This window comes from Gopherus evgoodei, chromosome 11, assembly GCF_007399415.2.
Source record: "Gopherus evgoodei ecotype Sinaloan lineage chromosome 11, rGopEvg1_v1.p, whole genome shotgun sequence".
NCBI classification, from domain to species: Eukaryota; Metazoa; Chordata; order Testudines; family Testudinidae; genus Gopherus; species Gopherus evgoodei.
Window position 1 is genome coordinate 17,223,600 of NC_044332.1, and position 22,313 is coordinate 17,245,912.

Here is a 22,313-nt window from a genome sequence, read left to right on the forward strand (position 1 = left end):
AGCTCCTTTCAATTGTAAAAGGCTTTCCAAAGCCCCGAGAAAATCCTACCAAATTTGCAGAGGAATTTTTATTAGTATGTGATACCTATGAACCCTCTGAGGCAGACCTCCTGTAGCTGTGCAAGCTACTTGTAACAGCCCCTAGTGAGCATGAAAAGTGGCTCACAGCAGCAGATTGGCTCGCTGCTGACCGCCACTCTACTTTACCAGACACTGGTCCTAATGCTGAATACCGGAAAAAGTGTAAGGAACGAGCTAAAAATCTATTTGAAGCCATCCCTCGAGTATGGACTCCTAAAACCAACTGGACGGCCATAAATGGCTGTACGCAACGACAGGGAGAAAACCCGGGCGACTATCGCACCCGGCTAACTGACATTTTTCTGCAACATTCTGGTACACAGCAACCAGATAGAAATGGACAGGGCGCCCTGGCTACTGCATTTGTTAATGGCCTCCTGCCTGCTATTGGCAATATGCTAAAACAAATAAGTGTTGGGTGGGAGACCGAAACCATGGACAAATTGCAAACAGTAGCAGAGCACTGCCAACGTACTTTAAAAGGAAAGGAGGAACAATCAGCTCAACAGTTAATGGCCTTGCAAATACAGCATTATTCAGGGCAGGGTAAACAGTACCGGGGACCGGGAAAATACCAGGGATGGGGACGTGGTCGTGGGAGGGGCCAGGGAACTGGATTTTCGGGTTACGGGGATGTTTGTAATTACTGTAAACAGCCGGGACATTGGAAGAATGACTGTCCGAGCCGGCCTGGTAACTCTGTGAATAACCAGTTAGACCCCCTGTCAGCACAGCCAGTCAGTCCCCAACCTTCCTTTGCCCCACAGCAATGATGGGACACTGGGGAACCGCAGGAAATTTTAGCTCCTTTACTACCTCTCACTCCCACAGGTGAGTGTGTGTTAACTATCAATGATCTTTCTCTCCCTTTCCTTGTTGATATGGGAGCTTCGCTCTCTGCAGTTCGTACTACCGACCTGCTTGCGGTTCCCCGCTCTGGAAAAACCATGTCTGCTGTGGGCATTACGGGAGTCCCAACACCTTATCCCCTTTCAAAGCCTCCACCGGTCCAGGTTGGTCCCCTTTCTGCGGATCATGCCTACAGTAATCTTAGTAAAAATAATACAATCTTCCAATGCCATACAAACACTACCACTCCTCGTAAGGAGAATTATCCTGTTCCCTTTGGAGAATATTACTCCTCATTTGCAGATACCTATGTAACAAATGGATGCAATCAACCCTTCCTGGCCTTAATAGGCCATCATTGGGTTTGTGGAACCAAAGCTTATACTGCATTACCAGTTAACTGCTCAGGTATCTGTTATCCCGCCCAACTCTTCCCACAATTCCGAGTGCTAGGGTCCCTCCCATGAAAACGCCTCCGTAATTTCAGGCAAAAAAGAAGGGACTTACCAGATGCCCAATGGTATATAAATAATGTAAGCCCCTTAACCTGGGGAGAGGCCATTGGCGGTTCCCTTATCCCACTAGCCTTAGATCAATAAGAGTTAGTAAGGAAGTAGGGTATGCATGTTGTGCCCTAGGTGAATTTTACCGTTTTGCTTTCTTTGTCCCTTTATCTAATTCCTGTTCTTTTATCTGTATAAATAAGACTGTTTGGGTCTTGCATGGCCACTCACAATATCTGGGTGTTATTGGCAGAGCGCTGTGCTAATAAAACAGAGTGGTCTGACAAATTGTGAGTCCTGTTTCTAACTTTGACAGCTCCCTACAGGATGAATGGAAAGAGATAGGCGCCTAGGAATGCAAGCCACAAAAGCCAGCACAGTGAGGTACTGCCTAAGGGAGCCAATAAGAGATGCCGACAACAGGGGTGTGTGCTAAGCCCCTCCCTTCTCGCAGAGACACAGCCTAAATCCAGGCTGCAGGGAGGTGCCTCATTCACTAAGTGATCCATGAATGGGACTCAGCTGGCACCTTAGACCCCGTAGCCACTTGAGGGAATGAATTCACAGCCTGAGGAGGAGGTGGTGACCTATAGCTTTTAGTCTAGTGGTTAGAGGGCTCACCTGGGATGTGGGAGACCCACATTCAATTTCCCTGGGTCAGCCAGAAGGGGAAGAAAGGATTTGAACCGGGGTCACCCACATCTCAGGAGAATGCTCTAATCACTGAGCTATGGGATATTTTTAATATGGGACTTCTTCAGGCTCCCCTGGGAGAATGATTCTGTACAGCAGGGCACCGGATCCCTGCTCCAATCACTCATTATTTATTTCAGCTTCAAATCCATCTTCTCCACCTGCAAAGGGGCACGGGGAGGGGATTGAACCCAGCTCTCCCACATCCCAGATGAGTGCTCTGACCACTGGGCTAAAAGTTACCATCACCATCTCCTCCTCTGGATTTTGAATAAGACATGTAGACATGATGCAAGGCCACCTGTGAGATCAGGCCCCACATGCTACTTAGGCAGATGAACACCTATTTTCCACCAGATTATTGGGATCCCACCCAGTAGGCATGATCAGAGGCCCTCTACAAGACTGGGCCCTGCACGCAACTTAAGCAGACAAATACTTATCTTCCCTCAGTTCATGAATCACTCTGGGTCATGGGAGATAGGTGCTTGGGCACCTAGAGGGTGACAGCAACGCACCTGCTCCACTGTCTAAAACTCAGACACCTAGGGAACTTTCAGTGGAAATTTAGGTGCCAAATGAGTTTAAGCAGGGTTAGGTGGCAGCCATGCAGGAGTTTCACAGGTTGAAGTAGTGCCATGCATGAAGGTTTAGGTACCTAGGTTACTTCCTGGATTGCACCCTGTGAGACTAATCTACTTCCTTCAGTTCAAGGGAAGTCAGTACAAACGAAGACATTACCTGGGAAGAAGGCAGAAATCAAATAAGTATTTTTTTCGATGACATAGCGCTGGCCTGGTAGCGTATCCACTGAAGGTATTTAAAGATCCCTGACTTACTCGTAGCACTGTCTTTTTATCATGTCATTCCCCAGATAATCCTCTTTGGGAACAATGCTGTAATACTTGATAGACAGCATTTTTTTTTCAGGATTGGTAGTAGTGTTAAATAATTTACCTGACAGTAGGTCTTCAGAGTTACCTTATAATAAGGAGATTACTCAAGAAAAGAAACAACCACCCTGCCTGCCACATGCTTTCTGGAGTCATGATAGGCACAGGTTAAGTGATTCCAAATTAAATCAAGCTGAGATTTTCTTCCAGGTGCAATTGCTCTCATCAGTAGGCGAGAGCTTTTTCTTATACTGCCCACACATGTAATATCCAGAAATGCAGCCAGATAACAGTATTAGCAACTCAAGTTCCCACTTGCTGTATTAACAGCAACAAATCAGCACTTAAGGCACTAAACCTCAATATGCTGGATCACTACACCTGCCCTGGCATGCTTCTAATCATGGGATTTACACAGCATGAGGCACATATAAACTGGTTTGGAGCAAGTGAAATTCCAGTTTCCATTTCCCTATAGCAACAGTTTTTTCTCCCAAAAAGTTTGGTTCATCCCATCCTTATGCAGACTATTATTGTCTCTGAAGAGCTTGCACTGATTTTTGACCAACTGTGTTGAAAATGAGAGGTTTCAGATGTTACCACATTAATTTAATCTAGCTTTGGACAGGCTCTCTCCTGCAGCCAACCTGTGCTCAGAGCAGAAGAGCAATGGGACATCTGGCAGCGGTTATGTTCCCTGATCCTGAAGGCTGGGTCAGCACTGGCCCCGATCCTGATGAGGTTTAGAGCAGCTGAGGAGGAACTGCAGATTCTATGCCAGTGGCGGATCGATGTAGTGGAGCCCTGCCACAGTCCCTTGCACCCTGACTGGGGAGACCCAGGGTGGGGGGTGCATGTGGCATAGCAGCTGGCAACAGCAACTTTATGCCAGGTGAGAGTGTGACAGGTTGGTTCACAGGGATCCCCTTTGGGACTGTCACCTGACGTGCTGGAATTACCTCTGAGCCCATTTTCTCTGCCAGCTTGGGACTCCAGAACCCTGCCTTGTTGGGCCAGACACACTAGTCTGCTGCAACACAGACCCAGGTCTGGTCTACGCCTTCAGCGCTGCAGACTTTAACCAAAAACTGCCCAGCGAGTCACCAGCACCCTGACACCCAGCTCCCAATGGGATCCAAACCCCAAATAAATCCGTTTTACTCTGTATAAAGCTTATACGGGGTAAACTCATAAATTGTCCACCCTTTATAATACTGATAGAGAGATATGCACAGCTGTTTGCTCCCCCAGGTATTAATCACTTACTCTGGGTTAATTAATAAAAGTGATTTTTTAAGTATAAAAAGTAGAATTCAAGTGGTTTCAAGTAATAACCGACAGAACAAAGTAAATGACCAAGCAAAATAAAACAAACACATGAGTCTAAGCCTAATATATTTAAGAAACTGAATACAGGTAAATCTCACCCTCAGAGATGTTCCAATAAGCTTCTTTCACAGACTAGACTCCTTCCTAGTCTGGGTCTAATCCTTTCCCTTGGTACAGTTCTTGTTAGCACCAGCTCAAGTGGTAACTAGGGGATTTCCTATGACTGCAGCCCCGTTTGTTCTGTTTCAACCCTTTTTTATAGCTTTGGCACAAGGCAGAAATCTTTTGTCTCTCTGGGTCCCCACCCCTCCTTCTAAATGGAAAAGCACCAGGTTTAAGATGGATTCCAGTACCAGGTGTCATGTCACATGTCCTGTGACATCCCAAGCCTCCATTCTTACTGGCCTGACTCACGTGAACACAGGAAGGCTTACGAGTAAACAGAGCCATTTAAAACCAATTGTTCTAGCTAATGGGAGCCATCAAGATTCTAAGCCACCATTAATGGCCCACACTTTGCATAATTACAATAGAAATTTAGAGTAATACTTCATATTTCTAGCTTCAGATACAAGAATGATACCTCCAAACAAATAGGATGATCACACTCAATAGATTATAAGCTTTGTAATGATACCTTACAAAAGACCTTTTGCATAAAGCATATTCCAGTTACATTATATTTACACTCATAAGCATATTTCCATAAACATGTGGAGTGTAACGTCACAGGGAGTTTCCCTACACCAAGCCAATTCCCTGCTGCCCTTTCACAGCTAGATTCTGTCTCATTTGCACTGCCCGAGGGATCTCATTTAAGAATCTGATCCTGTATCTTTTCAGGAGATAGATAGACCTAGTCTGTGCCATAAGCGCTAGACCCACAACTCAATGAAATCGATGTGAAGACACCGAATGGCTTCAGCGGAACTTGGATCAGGCTTCACATAACCAGATATTGAAGATGGAAAAAGAGAGACATAGTACGTCAGGTCCTATTGCTTTCTTAGGCCAAACAAGTAGCGTTTGAAACGGGGTAAGATGAACAACACTCCCTACACAAACAATTCTGCAGAGATGTTTACACCAAACAGCCACTATGCGGAGCATCTTCCAGTCCTGAGATATGCTTTGACCAAGATACACAAAAAGTTCAGTGCTGCAGTAAGAGTCAACTGTGGTCACCCAAGAAACATTTAGAGATGAGTAATGAAAACCTCCAGGTTCTTAGGTCATGTTCATAGCAGTGTAAATGCAGATCGAAAGATAAAGCAAGCCTGCTTTTCCAATAATCCAATGATTTCCTACAAACCAAACACAACTGAAACCAGGGAGAGGCAGAATAAACTTCCAAACATCACTCAGGAATTTTGATTTTTTTTTGGCATACATTTGCTTGGCATTTAGATATCAAGGTGATAGATGCCTATCTAATATCTTAGAGAGGTTCCAGAGACAAAGAACCTTTATTTTAAAAACTGGTGAAGGTTGCTAAGTAACAACCTGTATTTACATATCCTTTACAAAACTCAGGCTATTTAAAGCAAGGCAAGGGATAGTTACCCACATTATATATAAATCACATTATTAGGGCTGGCTGAAAATTTTCTGTCAAAAACAGATTTTGACAGAAAACTGGATTTCTGACTAAACAAAATGTTTTAGAGAAAATATCCATGCACCTGGGAAAATTTTGATTTCTTGTAATTAAAAAAACGAAAAAAAACCCCAACCCGAATATCAGATTATTCATTTATTTATTTATATATTGGCCCCAAACTGACATATTCTGGACAACCCCTCTAATGGTTTAATTCTAAAATGCGGTCATCGTGGTTCATATTCCCTTCCTCCTCAATTGGCCCCCGGCCGGACTACATCTCCCATGATACACCGTGGCCAGGCAGCTGGTCTGACACATGGCCTCACTATAGGGGAGACCGTGGTGCATCAGGGAGTTGTAGTGCGGCTGGGGAGTTCAGGCAGTAGAGGACAACTCCGCTAGGATACGGTGCGGGCATTTCAGACTCAGACTAGTTCCGGGTTTGCTATTTTTCTGTAAACTCAGAATCTCCCATAGAGCTAGGTTTGCAGCAGCGCAGGAAACCTCCTGCTTTCTATCCAGAAGGACAGTCTTTCCCGCCCAGCTGGCGTTACTGTTAAATAGCAAGTTATGTATATTACACCCCACCACTAAAACCGTGACTCTATTTACCGGAGTGTTTTCTAAGGGAAAACCAGTAAAGGCTGGCAACACACCGGAGCTGTATTGCTTCAGCTACACCACTGTAGTGAAAGCAGTTCATGCATGGGGGGGTCTGGCCCCAAGTGGGAACAGGGACTCCTGGGCCACCCCCCACTCTGCAGCATTTTTAACCCTTGCGGGCCCAGCCCAACGTCCGCTGGACGCCGGCGGCCGCAGGCGGGGCAGAGAGCGACACCGCCCCTGTAAGGGGGGGGGACTCAGCGCGGCCTGGAGCGAGAAGGTGGCGGTGAGTGCCCGGCCCCTGCCGGGATAGCCCGGCGCCCTAGGGGCTGCAAAGAGTCCTCGCTCCCCGGGGGCTCGTTGCATGGGCTCCAGTGGGGCCCCCCCAGCGTGTGCAGGGCGGGAAAGGGGCGCTGCCTGCACCGCCCCGTGCAAGCCGCTCGCCGCAGGAGCGGCTCCGTGCGCTGCGGAGAAGGAAGGCCCTTAGCAGCGAGCATGGCCGGCCGAGCACGGCGCTAGCCCCCGGGCAGCTCCGCAGCCAGGCCCTGTCCCCATCGCGGGGCAGAGCCTTAGCAGCAGCTGGATACAGATTTCCTTTCCACTACAAAGCTCCACAGATTAAGCTCACGTTGCCGCCGCCTCCCCTCCACGCAGCCACCCACCGACTCACGCACACACTGTTTTCTTTACTGATGCCTGGTTTGGGCGAGACCTGGGCATCCTTACAGGAGTTAGGAACTGGCATTACTCCTAATGTCCTGGCGATTCCGCTGGCGATAATTTACCTTCTCGACTTCCTTCTGCAGCTTCCATTAGCTACAGTAACATTCTTCATGCCCTGTCTGAACCCACTGTGCTATTAAACTGTCTTTGTTCCACTCCCAAGAGTGGGTGATGTGACTCCCAGGAGTATATGGGATTGAGCATCATCAGAATGCATGGCAGTTTAGGGCAGGAAATGTAGACTGCCGTCTCCCGAGGGTTCAATCAATCAGTGGTACCAGCGCTCTTTAATGTGGTGTGTGCGCCAATGAATTCTTTGATGGCTGCTGAGTCCAGTGGGCTAGTGACAGCACCACCCACCAGTAGGGCACACCTATGCACAAGAAATGCTCTGAATCCGAGCAACAGATTCATTCCTCCTCTGACCCCGGTCATCACAAAGCTTGGTCCAGTCCACCTCGCAATGCTTCGCTTCATCTACAAGCTGACTCCATCAACCAGAGCGGCACTCTGCATTCCTTTCCCAATCATCCACAGCGATTCCAAAGGATACTAAGTCCTCTTTGCAAGCATCCCAAAATCTGCGCAGCGCACTGCCTCTCTTTCTAGACCCTTTGCGAGCTTCAGAGTACAGCACACTCTTTGGGATCCTGTAGTCCAGCACTCGCTTGACATGTCCAAGCCACCTAAGTTTTTTCTTACTAATGAATGTTCCCGTGAATGACATACCAACATGATTTAACACTTCCACATTTGTCACACTGTCTTGCCATCTTATTCAAAGAATTTTACACATGCATCTGATATGAACCGGGGAGTATCAGCTTTCCTCTGCCCAACTCATCTGAGGGCCCTATCTGGTAAGTGTTCTCAGAGAGCACTTACTGCACGAGCCCCTACACGAGTTGACACAAAACAAGGAGGGAGAGGAGTGCCACCTTCCAACACTTTTAGCCCAGGGGTTAGGGTACTCAGCTGGGATGTAGGAGACCCCCAGTTCAAATCTTCCCTCCAGCTGAGTGAGAGGAGGAAGTTGACCACCTTTTAGGTGAATGCCGTAACCACCTAGCTAAGAGAGAGTCTCACGTGAGACTCCTTCAGTTTCTTGTTGAAGCTGTTCCACAGTAGCTAAACAATGAGCGAATCATTAGGATCCAAAACGGTATTTGGAATCTCCCTCATGTTATTTAAAACAAGCCAAATTAGTTTGCGAGGACAAAACAGATGTTCTTTTCTCACTGAGGTTTCACATAGACTTGTTCTCCCTTGCTCCATAGGTCAGAGAGATTTGATAGATGGATAATAAAATGGCGTTGGTTCCCTATGACTACAGTGCAGTCTGGGGATTGCAGAAGTTCCATAAATCTTCATCTGTGTATCATTTTGCCAACCACACAATCCAAATCAAACAAAACTGGAGGCAACTGGGTGTAGCAGCAGTCGTATGGGACGCAGTACGTATGATTAAAATAAAAATATTTCCATTTGTGCAGAACATGTGTTTGTTTCAAGTCCAATCCCTAATAATACTGAGCTTTTATGAAGTGCCTTTCATCAGTACACCTCAAAACTCTTTACAAAGGAGGCCAGTACAATTATTCCCATTTTATAGACAGGTGAAATGACATGCCCAGCAGCCTAGGAGAGCTGGCCGCAAATTTTCTGCATGAGAAGTTTTTTTCCCCAATTGAAAAGTGTTTTGGTTTTTTGTTTTTGTTTTTTTTTTAAAGAAAATCTTTTCATGGTGCATTGTCAGCATGATCAAAACTTTCCATTTTGCACAGTTTTCTGCAACATTTAAAAATTGATACTTTGATCTAAATGTTCAATATTTTTAGATTTTTGTTGTTAGATTGCTAGTGTACTGGAAACTGTGTTTTCAGTAAGAAAATCCATTTTTTTGTAGATGAAAAATGTTGACAATTATTGCAATAGAAAGTTTATCATTTTGAAAAGAAACCATGGAAGACTTTGTGGGAAATGAGGCCACTTTCAAGACTTATCACAAAGTTGTTTTCCCATTTTTTTTGACCAAGTCTTAATAAAATAATACTTAGTATTTGCATAGTTCTTTTAATCTTCAAAGCACTGGACAGCCACTAATTCCCACACCACCTTGATGAGATAGTTAAGTAGCGTCATGTAGTAGCTAGAAAAGCTGAAGCACAGGAGTCGTCAGTGGTCGAGCTTGTATTGGAATTTAGCTGTATCTGGGTCCTAGTCCTGTGCTTTGACCGCTAAATCATGCCCCTCTCTTTGATCATAAATAATGAGTTTGGCAGTTTAACTGCTCGTATTAATTGGAGCATATACGCTAGCACAGCTATCATTCCATTCCTGAGGATAAGTCTGATATTGATGAGACAGAATTTTCTATAGCAGATGCTTTTGCGAAGTCATGATTTGGGTGTGGGAACTTGCTTACCAGTAGTTCACAGTGGATTTAACTTGTACTTAAATAGAAGTGCTCTTAATCCATTACGCTCAACTGCTTGACCTTCACACACATTCTGAAGAGCATGCAAAGCATGTACCAAGATTAAACCGAAAGGTTTTGGAAAGTTGTAAGAAATACAATGAAGGGCAATGGCGCATCTCAGCGGTTCTGCAATTTTGCATTCATTTTTGCATCAAAATCCTGCTTTTCTTTTCTTAGTGCAATTATGTCTTTTTCTGCTTCCTTCTGTTGTGTTTTGGATTTAATGAAGAAACAGTCCCATGTCATTATTTTAACCTACTTTGCAGGATTGATAGTTTGGATATTCCTCTCTGCCTCCCGTCAGCCTTTATATAACATGGATGGCAAAGTATACCTGTAGATCTGAGGTGCTTGATTGTCCATACCTTTCTTGCAACCTTCTCTACTGGTTTCATTCAGAAATACTGTGGTCTCGCATCACTAAAATTATCCCCAAGTCTTAATTAGTCTCTTGTTTCAGGCTGTAGTCCTATGTACTTATCTGGAGATGGGAAGTATTGATCTGCAAGGGCACTCAGTGATTGAACTAGGAGCAGGAACTGGATTGCTGGGAATAGTGGCCACGTTATTGGGTAAGTTTTTCTTTAAGAAATTGGTGCAGCCATAAAATTCACACACTAGGTGACAGGGCTGCGGTAACAGCCAAGCTATGTGAGGGTTACTGTGATGTTTCCTCTGGGGCTTATCTTCCTTATCAGGCTTTAGAGCTTCCTGCATTATTTATTGTGGTGATGATGCTACACCAGGCTTCTTCATAGTGGAACCCCCTTAAGGCTGCCTCCTGTTTCCATGGCAGTGAGTTCAATGGCATCCCCTTCTTTTCTGTAGCTATTCTCCCCCAGGGAATAAATGCTGTGCTTATGTCCTTTAGCTTTATTAATACTTCACATTTTGTGTAGTGAGCTCCATCAACAGATAGCAAAGCACTTTACAAAGATGCATAAACATTATTAACTCTATTTTGCAGGCAGGGAAACTGAGGCACAGAGCAATTAAGCAACTTGCCCAAGTTCTGTCAATCGCTCAGTGGCAAGACCAGGAACAGAACTCAAATCTCCTGAACTAGTCTGATGTCCCATCCACGGTGCTGCGCTGTCTCCCCTTTGCAATGGGTGTGTTTAGTGAGTCATGGCATTGTTAGACCAACGGCGGGGCCAGTCATAAGTCTGGTATCTTACAGCCCTAGCTTTGCTTCCTGCTGTATTCGCTCATTGTTTCAGAGTTTCATTAGACACCCTACCGGTAGCACAGACTAAGAGTAAAGGTAGCACTGGACTCCTTTGTCTGACCACTGACAACTTTTGACAGAGGCTCAATTCCACTGACATGAACTAATATTAGTTTGATTTTCCATTTGAAAAGCAGCCAGTATTTGATCATTTTAAAACTAGCGCCTTCTTTATCTGGGAAACTCACTCGTTCTAATTGTAATTGATTCCTGCACTGTGTGTGTTAACAATACATTATCTCCCCGCGCCCCGCGGGGGGCATGAGCAGCATTCACATCGCATGCCCCCTCAGTACCCGGGCCAAGCCGGGGAAGCTAATGAGCCAACCAGCGGACCAAATTCAGGGATGAATCCCGGTCATGTGCCATCTAAGGCATGTTGCCTATACGCTAAGAAGACTCCCTCCATCTTACTTTTTTTTTCTTACCTTCGCTGTAGCCATAGGATTGATCCTGCAATTGGATCTGTGTAGGTGGACTTGATCGGAGTCCTAGGTGGGGATTTTCAAAAGCATTCAGTTTAGCCTAGTTCTGTACCCAATGTAGTCAATGAGAGTTTTACCACTGACTTCATTAGGCCAATGAGTTCTTTTGCTAATTTACATCAGTGTAGAAGTGGGGTGGGAATGGTCGGACTCTGATCCCACTGAAGTCAGTGGAGGTATGACAGTTTACCCCGGTGGAGGATCTGCTCCAGTGTCAGCTCTTAAATTTGAAGTCATCTTTAACATGTGTTAACTAGCACAATTCTATAATCTAGTGCAGACAGCACACAAGTTTGCGTAGTGCCTAAACTTGCCATGCTGATCATATCTCATTGAACTAAAATAGGACTGCATTCAAGTGTAGATGTCCCTTCAGTCATAAATTCTAGCCACTGTGACAGACTTTCTTTTAAAATGGAAATGAAAGGAAGGAACTCAAATGTGAAGTTGCAGGACTACTAACTGTCATCTGTAACCTATCATTTAATCAGCTTCTGTACCAAATGACTGGAGGATAGCTAATGTGATGCCAGTTTTTAAAAAGGGTTCCAGAGCTGACCCTGAAAACTACAGGCCAGTAAGCCTCACTTCAGTACCGGGCAAACTGGTTGAAAATATCATAAAGAACAAGATTGTCAGATGCATAGATGAACATATTTTGTTGGGAAATAGTCAACACGTTTTTTTTTTTAAGGGAAATCATGCCTCACCAGTCTAATAGCATTCTTTGAGGGGGTCAGCAAGCATGTGGACAAAGGAGATCCAGTGGATATAGATTTTCAGAAAGCCTTTTACAAGGTCCCTCACCAAAGGCTCTTAAGCAAAATAAGCAGTCATGGGATAAGAGGGAAGGTTCTCTCATGGATTGGTGACTGGTTAAAAGAAAAGAAACAGAGGGTAGGAATAAATGGTCAGTTTTGAGAAAGGAAAGAGGTAAATAGTGGTGTCCCCCAGGGGTCTGTACTGGGACTAGTCCTATTTAGCATATTCATAAACAATCTGGAAAAAGGGATAAACAGGTGGCAAAATTTGCAGATGATACAAAACTACTCAAGATAGTTAAGTCCCTGGCAGACTGCAAAGAGCTACAAAAGGATCTCAAAACTGGCAGATGAAATTTAATATTGATAAATGCAAAGTAATGCACATTGGAAAACATAATCCTAACTATAGATATACAATGACGGGGTCTAAATTAGCTGTTACTATTCAGGAAAGAGATCTGGAAGACATTGTGGATAGTTCTCTGAAATCATCCACTCAATGTGCAGCGGCAGTCAAAAAAGCAAACAGAATGTTGGGAATCATCAAGAAGGGGCTAGATAATAAGACAGAAAATATCATATTGCCTCTATATAAATCCATGGTACGCCCACATCTTGAATACCGTGTGCCGATGTGGTCGCACCATCTCAAAAAAGAGATCTTGCAATTGGAAAAGGTTCAGAAAAGGGCAACAAAAAGGATTAGGGGTATGGAACGGCTGCCATGTGAGGAGAGATTAATAAGACTGGGACTTTTCAGCTTGGAAAAGAGGCTACTAAGGGGGGATATGATAGAGGTCTATAAAATCATGAGTGGTGTGGAGAAAGTAAATAAGGAAGTGTTGTTTACTCCTCCTCATAATACAAGAGCAAGGGGCTACCAACTGAAATTAATAGGCAGCAGGTTTAAAATAAACACAAGACAGTATTTTTTCATGCCACACACTGTCAACGTCTGGAACTCCTGGCCAGACGGTGTTGTGAAGGCCAGTGCTATAACAGGGTTCAAAAGGGTGCTAGATAGATTCGTGGAAGATAGCCAGTGATGGAGCTGTTAGTCAGGATGGGCAAGAATGGTGTCTCTAGCCTCTGTTTGCCAGAAGCTGGGACTGGGTGACAGGGCATGGATCACTTGATGATAACCTGTCTTCATTCCCTTTGTGGCACCTGCCATTGGCCACTGTCAGAGGACAGGATACTGAGTTTGATGGACCTTTGGTCTGACCCAGTATGGCCGTTCTTATGTTTAAAAAAAAATCAAATATTTATGAAACTATAAGAACATCAGAATGACCGTACTGGGCCAGACCAGTGATCCATCTTGCACAGTATCCTGTCTTCCGACAGTGGCCAATGGCAGGTGCTTCTGAGGCAATGAACAGAACACGGAGTCATCGAATTATCCACCCCTATTGTCCACTCCGAACTTCTGGCAAACAGATGCTAGGGACATCCAGAGCATAGAGTTGAGTCCTTGACCATCTTGGCTAATAGTCATTGATGGACCTATCCTCCAGGAACTTATCTAATTTTTATTTGAACCCCATTATAGTTTAAACTATGCCCCAATTCAAATGAAATATCACAACCTTTAACTGAAACATCCATTGAGTAAAATAGCTGTGGCTAAGGCTCTTTGTTACCCATCTGCTCTGTCTGGGTCCCTAGGGGTAATCTGATGCTACATCAGGGCAAAAATCAGATGAGACTTTTTTATAATAATCTCCCACCATTTATTCTGTTGTTTCCTAGTAGAAAGACAGAAAGCAATTGGCTCCATCTTTCTAAAAAGAAATACAGTCATTCCAAAAATGATTTTGATCTGATACTACTATTTTTACCATTAAACATAAAACTAAATATTCCAAGTGTCAATTGATTTAAAATCAAGCAGCTCAGTAAATATTTCCATTGTTGTTCAGTAATTTTGTTAATTCTAAATGGGAACTAGAGATTGCTTCCCTTAAAGCATTGTATTCCAAAAGCTGTATCAGTGGACATCAGTTATTTGTCTTGAGACTTACATGCCTTGTGCCACACAGGTGCTCATGTCACCATCACAGACAGGGAAGCCACACTGGAATTTCTCAAGTCAAACGTTCAGGCTAATTTACCTCCCGACTTCCAGCCGAGAGCTGTGGTAAAGGAATTGACGTGGGGAAGAAACTTGGGGAACTTCTCGCCAGGAAAGTTTGACTTTATCCTGGGCGCAGACATCATTTATCTGGAAGACACCTTTGCAGATCTGCTTCAGACACTGGAGCACTTGTGCTCAGAACATACTGTTATTCTGTTATCGTGTCGGATTCGCTATGAACGGGATCAGAATTTCCTGGGGATGCTGAAGGGACGATTTTCGGTATGTGAGGTCCACTACGATCCTAGTAAGGATGTACATGTGTTCAAAGCACAGAAGAGCATTCACAAGGAAGACTTTTGACTGCATTTGTTTTCTCTAATATCAAACACTACTGAAGGTTTGCTACTATTATTTCTATTACATATACTGTACTTGTACTGATTAGCTTAATTTCAAAAGGATCCATCTAGCCACTTATGCCACATCTGTTGCCATGGTATTTGAGCCCATTTGAAGTTTGTATGCTCCACCCCTCTCATGTATAAGACTCATTGTCAACAGTCTCATTATCACTGAGTGAGTTTAGAAAAGGTCATTTTTAGAACTGGTTTAAACTTTTTCAGCCAAAAGACTCCCTGTGAAAAATAGGGTTTAACTGAAAACAGTTGTTTTGCAGGAATATATCATTTCATGAAGGTTGTTCCGTTGTTTGACCAAAAATTACAAACAATTTTCTTATTTCAAAATGAACATTTCCTTTTAGTTCTTATAAATTGAAAATTTTTCAAAATATCAGATTTTGGAGTTTTCCTCCTCTTTTCTCCCCATTTTTGCCACCTAATAGAATAGAATGATGTTGAGGGTTTTTCCTTTCACTTCTATTTCCCCCCTCATTATTTCTCTCTTTCCTTGCTGTAATTTTTCAAAGCTCCCTCATCTTTGAAAAATTCAAGTAGAAAAATGTAAACTAAATGGGGTAGAGACAAGTAACTGTCCCAGGACACTCTACTGTGGCCTAGGACAACCCTATAGGCACCCTGCCTCAGTTTCCCTCTGAGTTCTGCCAAAATAATTCAGTCATAACCAAAGTCTTTGAAACAATATTCCTCTTCTCCTGGAGTCTGATTTGTTCAATATAATTCAACTCCCACAGAGCTTCCTTTCTACTCTTCTTCAGATTTAGGGTCTGAGTCCTCCTTGCGACTGTGGCTTTAAAGTTTGGCCTCCCCAGCCTGTAACTTACCTCACAAGTCTGGGATCTCAGAGTCCTCCATCCTGGGGCTGTGTGCTGGTTGACTTCTTTATCCAGCAACTCCTCAGTGTCCCTCAGGCCTCTCCCTTATATACTCCTAGGCTTGGCCTGACTTAGTCACATGACCAAAATCATTTTCTCACCTGGGAGGCAAGTTAGGCTTGTCACAGGAGAACTGAGGCCCATCTCTCCTTAAAGGACCAGCTGCAGCTATGCCATTGTAGTGCCGTAATGTGGACACTTCCTACATCAACAGAAAGTGGTAGCTAGGTCCTATGGGGTGGAGCGTTTGCCTCCCTCTTATCCCTGCTCTCCCCAAACTATAGGGTGCCAGCATGAGCCCTGGTCCTCCCACTCCCACCAGGTTCCTAGGGAGGGTGTGTGGTCTCCCTTCTGATGACCTAGCTGAATCTACTCCAGGAGGTAGGTTGACCTAACTGTGGTGCTCTGGGCATGAAATTTTTCACAACCCTGAGCGATGTAACTAGATCAGTCTAATTGTTCAATGTAGACCAGGACTAAGAAAAAGGAAAAAAAGTGTCCAAAAATCTGAAGCCTTGGACACCGTTCATTTTATTGCACTCAGCAGCAAAAAAGAAAAATTGAGGGGAAAACAAACAAGAGTTTGAACGTTTTCAAAAAACATTTCATGAACATTTTAAAAAAATTCTGCAAAACTGAAACAAATTTTCTTTTTTTCTCACCAGCTGTAGGAACTGTGACACTGAAGACCTGTCAATAGCAAGATACGCCAAATAGCAGGGTGATTTTAGAGCAAGACATTTTAGGATTCACACAGAGAGTGAACATTCCTTGGTGCACCCACGTGTGTGTGTACACATGCACAAAAAGAAGGGATATTGTGAGATCAAGACAAATGGATTTTTAAAGACACAATCAGCCTTTGGGTCTCAAAGCGTGGTTACAGCATAGTATTCCAAGCATCACCACCTCAGTTACATTATTGCCATGAAACTGCTTCTCTTATTCTGACCTGATAAGTTTTCAAATAGGTTAAGGGCTCTCATAAAGAGGATGGTGATGAATTGTTCTCCATGTCTGCTAAAGGTAGGACAGGAAGTAAAGGGCTTAATCTGCAGCAAAGGAGATTTAGGTTAGAGATTAGGAAAAACTTCCCAGCTATCAGGGTGGTTGAGCTTTGGAATAGGCTTCCAAGGGGGTTGTGGAATCCACATAATTGGAGGTTTTTAAGAACAGGTTGGACAAACACCTGTCAGGAATAGTCTAAATTTACTTGGTCCTGCCTCCGTTCATAGAACTGAACTAGATGCCTCTTGAGGTCTCTTCCAAGCCCTACATTTTTGTAATTTTATGATTCTCTACCCTAACTTGTTTATGTGGTTCAATCATCTGTTTTGACTACTATCCTTCAGAATTGCTGTTTCTGGGTGGGGTTTTGTTTTTTTGTAAACAGACCTCTCAGAGTCGGGTTATTGTGTTTATAATTTGTAATACAGCTGAGGCTCACCCCATCCAAAACCACCAACCAAGATCTATTCATGGTCCATCACAGTGATGGTATAATTTACCCAGCAGGAGAGAGCCAAGATAATACAACGGGTTGTCAAAAAATAAATAAAAGGGATTTTACTTAAATTGGAACAAATGGAACTGGATTCCACCTACCCACAATAACATTAAACAGATGAAGAATGTATATAATAAAAACATTTATAACCGGGCGTGTGTGTATATATATAAATAACTTACTACTAAGTGTACTTAACTCAATATAACCCGCTAAATAAAGAAATAGATCTATCTCTGTATACACAGGCTATTATCTTATAGGTTGTTATTGTTATTATGTTAGTCCAAGGTTCCCCTTTCCCCAGATAACTCACTGGGTCCTATCTAATGCTCAAGGCAGTCTTTGAGCCCTAAGTGGCTCTCCTGACTTCCTGAAGGGATGGACTTTTCTCCAGTGGCGTTCGTTTGCAGGGGTGGACATTAGCCCAGACCCATGAGATCGGAAGAACCTTTGCTTCTCCCATTCCAGTTCTCTGGCACCACATGTATTAATGATAGGAGACAACCAGAACTGAGGATCAGAAACGGAAGCTCAGGAACTGGCCATCAAACATGGACTGACCTGACCAGCCAGCTTTAAACTAAAAGAACCTTCTGTACGTCTGTCTGCCCCGCTTAATCTCAGTCACTCCACTTACTCTCGTTTTCTCTCAGTCCGTTTCCCTCTGTCTCTCTGGCTGCCCTCTCCCCACATCCCATTTCTCTGCATTTACTCCCAGACACTCTCTCTTTCTCTGACTGCCCACTGCCTGCCTCCGTCCCTCCACTGCCTTCCTCTTCTCCAACTGTCACTTCCCCGCCCTCTGAGACTAGGGACCACCTTGTCTTCATAGCAAACTGACAATACATTCACCCTGAACACACCCTAAATCATCTATCCCCACACAAGGTCGAGTCCGTTTACCATTTGTTTTGTTTCCAGCACATCTTACTTTTCCCTAACAGCAACTACCATCATCCTTTGTCTTGTGGTAGTTCCTGGAAACTCCAGTCAAGAGCAGGGTCCCATTGTATTACGCACTATGGAGACGCACAGAAAGAAGCAATCAGAGCTCCAATGAGCTTACAATCCAGTGCCGCTGCCTTGCAAAGACTTATGCACATGTGTAATGTTAACCAATGAATGAACAAACAAGTTACCAAGTTAAAACAGAATTTGATTAGAAAAAGGAAGGGGCTGGGGGAGAAAATAAACAGAAAGTAAAATCAGGAAAATATGAAAATGAAGACGAGAGTAAAGGAGGAAAAATACGTGTGAGAAAGCAAAAGTATTCAAATATCAAGGGGCAAGCACCAAGATCTCCAAATGTATTTGTAAAGCATAAAAAATACACAGTTTCTTATTCGAAATACTTTTGTCTATTGTACACTCAATTTATAAAGGCCCCAGTTCACAAAAGAATTTTCAGCATGTGCTTAAGTCCCAGTCAAGCCTGTGCTAAGCTGTTTTCCCTGGGTCCATTTCCAGCAGCTGAACTGGGGCCATAGTTCTTATTTCTCGGCATTGAAGATTACTCAGAAGTGATCTGTTAAGAATGTTAATTTTAAGCAATGAAAGAGGACGTTACCTGAAATGCACTAGTCTGTGGATCTGTTCTTAGGAATATTTTCTTGTAATTCACAAGCCACAAGACGTCACTAAAGCTGTAGACACATCGCTCAAAGAAAACTAGCATAATGAAAACAAATATTAATTCTGGTTAGGTGATGGGAAAACTGCATCTTCAATAAAAACACCACACCTCTAAATCATAAGCCATAATTTAACAGCAAATAAAGCTCATTCTGTAAGTGAGCTTGTGGCTCAGCTGAGCAGTGTTAAGAAAACTAGAACATTCACATTCTCTTCCCAGGTGCATGGCTAGCCTCCAGATTCTGGCTTTCAATTACCTCCCAATTAGCCTAATTTCCAATGCTGTCTACCCTTATTCCTCTCACACCCTTGATCTGTCATCACTGTACATTTAGGGCTTGATCCTGCAAAGAGCTTTGAACTAGGGCTGTCAATTAATTGCAGTTAACTCACACGATTAACTCAAAAAAATGAATTGCAATTAAAATTAATCGCGATTAATTGCACTTTTAATTGCATTTTTAAACAATAGAATACCAATTGAAATGTGTTAAATATTTTTGGAAGTTTTTCTACATTTTCAAATATATTGATTTTATTTACAACACAGAACACAATATGTACAGTGCTCACTTACAAATATTTGCACTGCAAAAGTGATATCACCTCATACAAGTACTGTAGTACAATCTCTTTATCCCGAAAGTGCAACTTACAAATGTAGATTTTTTTTGTTCCATTACTGCACTTAAAAATAAAACAATGTAAAACTTTAGAGCCAACAAGTCCACTCAGTCTTACTTCTTGTTCAGCCAATCACTCAGACAAATATGTTTTTTTTACATTTGCAAGAGACAATGCTGTCCACTTCTTGTTTACGGTGTCACCTGAAAGTGAGAACAGGCATTCACATGGCACTTTTGTAGCCAGCATTGCAAGATATTTATGTGCCAGATATCAAACTGATAAGAACAGATATAACTTAGATAATGTTTTCACCCCTCTTAGCCTCGTATGCCCCTTCATGCTTCAGCCACCATTCCAGAGGACATGCTTCCATGCTGATGGCGCTCGTTTAAAAGAATGCTTTAATTAAATTTGTGACTGAACTCCTTGGGGAAGAATTATATGTCTCCTGCTCTGTTTTACCTGCATTCTGCCATATATTTCAAGTTATAGCAGTCTTGGATAATAATCCAGCCCATGTTGTTCGTTTTAAGAACACTTTCACAGCAGATTTGACAAAACACAAAGAAGATACCAATGTGAGATTTCTAAAGGTAGATACAGCACTTAACTCAAGGTTTAAGAATCTGAAGTGCATTCCAAAATCTGATTGGGAAAGGTTGTGGAGCATGCATTCAGATCTCTTAAAAGAGCAACACCGCGATGCAGAAACTACAGAACCCAAACCACCAAAAAAAGAAAATCAACTTTCTGCTGGTGGCCTCTGACTCAGATGATGAAAATGAACATGCGTCAGTCTGCTCTGCTTTGGTTCGTTATCTAGCAGAACCCATCATCAGCATGGATGCAAGTCCTCTGGAATGGTGGTTGAAAAAGGAAGGGACATATGACTCTTCAGTACGTCTGGCATGTAAATATCTTGCGACACCAGCTACAACGGTGTCATGCAAACACCTGTTTGTAAACAAGAAGCCGGCAGCATTATCTCCTGAAAATGTAAACAAACTTGTTTGTCTGAGTGATTGGCTGAACAAGAAGTAGGACTGAGTAGATTTGTAGACTCTAAAGTTTTACATTGTTTTATTTTTGAGTGCAGTTATTTTTTTGTACATAATTCTATATAAAAATGGCCATACTGGGTCAGACCGAGGGTCCATCCAGCCCAGCATCCTGTCTACTGACAGTGGCCAATACCAGGTGCCCCAGAGGGAGTGAACCTAACGGAATGATCAAGTGATCTCTCTCCTGCCATCCAGCTCCACCCTCTGACAAACAGAGGCTAGGCACACCATTCCTTACCCATCCTGGCTAATAGCCATTAATGGACTTAAGCTCCATGAATTTATCTAGTTCTCTTATATTTGTAAGTTGCACTTTCACGATAAAGAAATTGCACTCCAGTATTTGTATTAGGTGGACTGAAAAATGCTATTTCTTTTGTTTTTTACCGTGCAAATATTTGTAATAAAAAATAAATATACAGCGAGCACTGTACACTTTGAATTCTGTGTGGTAATTGAAACCAATATATCTGAAAATGTAGAAAACATCCAAAGATATTTAAATAAATGGTATTCTATTACGCTTTAACAGTGCGATTAATCGTGATTATTTTTTAAAATCTCTTGCTAGCCCTACTTTGAACACTTTACCTTGATCCAGTAAAACATTTAATTTTGTGCTTAATATTAAGCCTATGGGTAGCCCCATTGCAGAATACTTAGTCCTGCCTTGAGTGCAGGGGAGTGGACTAGACGACCTCTCGAGGTCCCTTCCAGTTCTATGGTTCTGTGCTTAGCGTCTTTCAGTGCTTAGTGCTGAGGGCATCTGCACCTGTATGTTGCTACTTGGAAACGACTGACACGATGTAGTAACCTTAGTGCAGCAGCAGAAGAAATGCCAGCGAGGCACTCCCACACCCTGGAATAAACAAGTAGCCTCCATACTAGATCTTGGTGCAAAGAGGGACTTTCCAACTGGAGAACAGTTTGACACAAACTTAAAACCCAGGAGTTTGTGTCATTCTGCTAATTATTTAACAATTTGCAGCAAAAGTTTTCCCACTTCACCCCAGCTCCTCCCAGAGCTTACACTGAAGTCAGAGGGTTGTAATGGTCCAGCTTCCCTTACCTGCTATGGGGGAACAGAAAAAGGGGCTGAATTCATATGCTCTGGGCTCCAACCCGGGAATAGGCGTTAATGGCGACCCAGACGATGGTAGGAGATTTGTGGTCATCAGCCGTAGCAGAAACGCTGATCTAGCAGAAACAAAACAAGTTACATAGTGGCTGGCAAGTGTGACGTGTGTGTCAAGAGCTACTCCACGCAGCTCTGTATTCATACTGGGAAAAGTGAGGTCTGTTCACCAGGGGCCTGATTCTGTTTCCCTGCACCTTGTGTAGTTCTTCGCATTGCAAAGGGAGCATGAGACTCCACCATTCTGATTTGGCTGTGCTGTGCACCCACTTGGCGTTGGCGTTAGTGACTACATGAAGTGCAGAGAAATGGCAAATGGGAGCGAAGGTTTATAATTATTGATGGCCAATGGAAGATGCTGCTGAACTCTACTTCGACTCCTGAGAGCATTGACTGCTCCAGACCAACCAGCATCTGAGAATTAAAGCTACCACCCTCTCTCATTTTCTTTGTACTTATAGAGGAAAGAGCTGAATTACCTGTCTAGGTCAGCTTAGCTGTTGCAGATCAGTATACTGCACTCCAGGATGGGTACAGATGGCTTGTTTGCTCTCCTTCAGAGCGTAGCGTGGGGCACCACTGCTTTTCAGTGCCTGTTGGAAAGCAACTGATGCAGGCCACAACTTTCCATTGTCAGCTGTGGCGCAGACGTGTGTCACTCAGTTCACCCACGATTGTAAAGTGGAGTTCAGATCAGAAACTTGCCCCAGAGGGAAGGAAGAGGCTCAAACCAGACAGGAA

General features: G+C 43.4%; 1 protein-coding gene across 3 annotated transcripts; it reads left to right on the forward strand.

The window, feature by feature from the left end:
* Positions 1-6,751: 6,751 nt before the first annotated feature.
* METTL21A (methyltransferase like 21A) lies at positions 6,752-16,667 on the forward strand. 3 transcript variants are annotated; one of them, XM_030580799.1, is made up of 5 exons: positions 6,752-6,840; positions 8,555-8,731; positions 10,217-10,328; positions 14,276-14,710; positions 16,273-16,667. In XM_030580799.1, exons 2-4 carry the CDS (start codon positions 8,573-8,575, stop codon positions 14,671-14,673), a joined length of 669 nt encoding a protein of 222 aa, XP_030436659.1. In that variant the 5' UTR covers positions 6,752-6,840; positions 8,555-8,572; the 3' UTR covers positions 14,674-14,710; positions 16,273-16,667. The 3 variants fall into 3 exon arrangements, with proteins under 3 accessions (XP_030436659.1, XP_030436661.1, XP_030436660.1); XM_030580801.1 differs by having other exon boundaries at positions 14,276-14,592; XM_030580800.1 differs by lacking the exon at positions 6,752-6,840 and adding an exon at positions 8,054-8,137.
* The last annotated feature ends 5,646 nt before the right edge of the window (positions 16,668-22,313 follow it).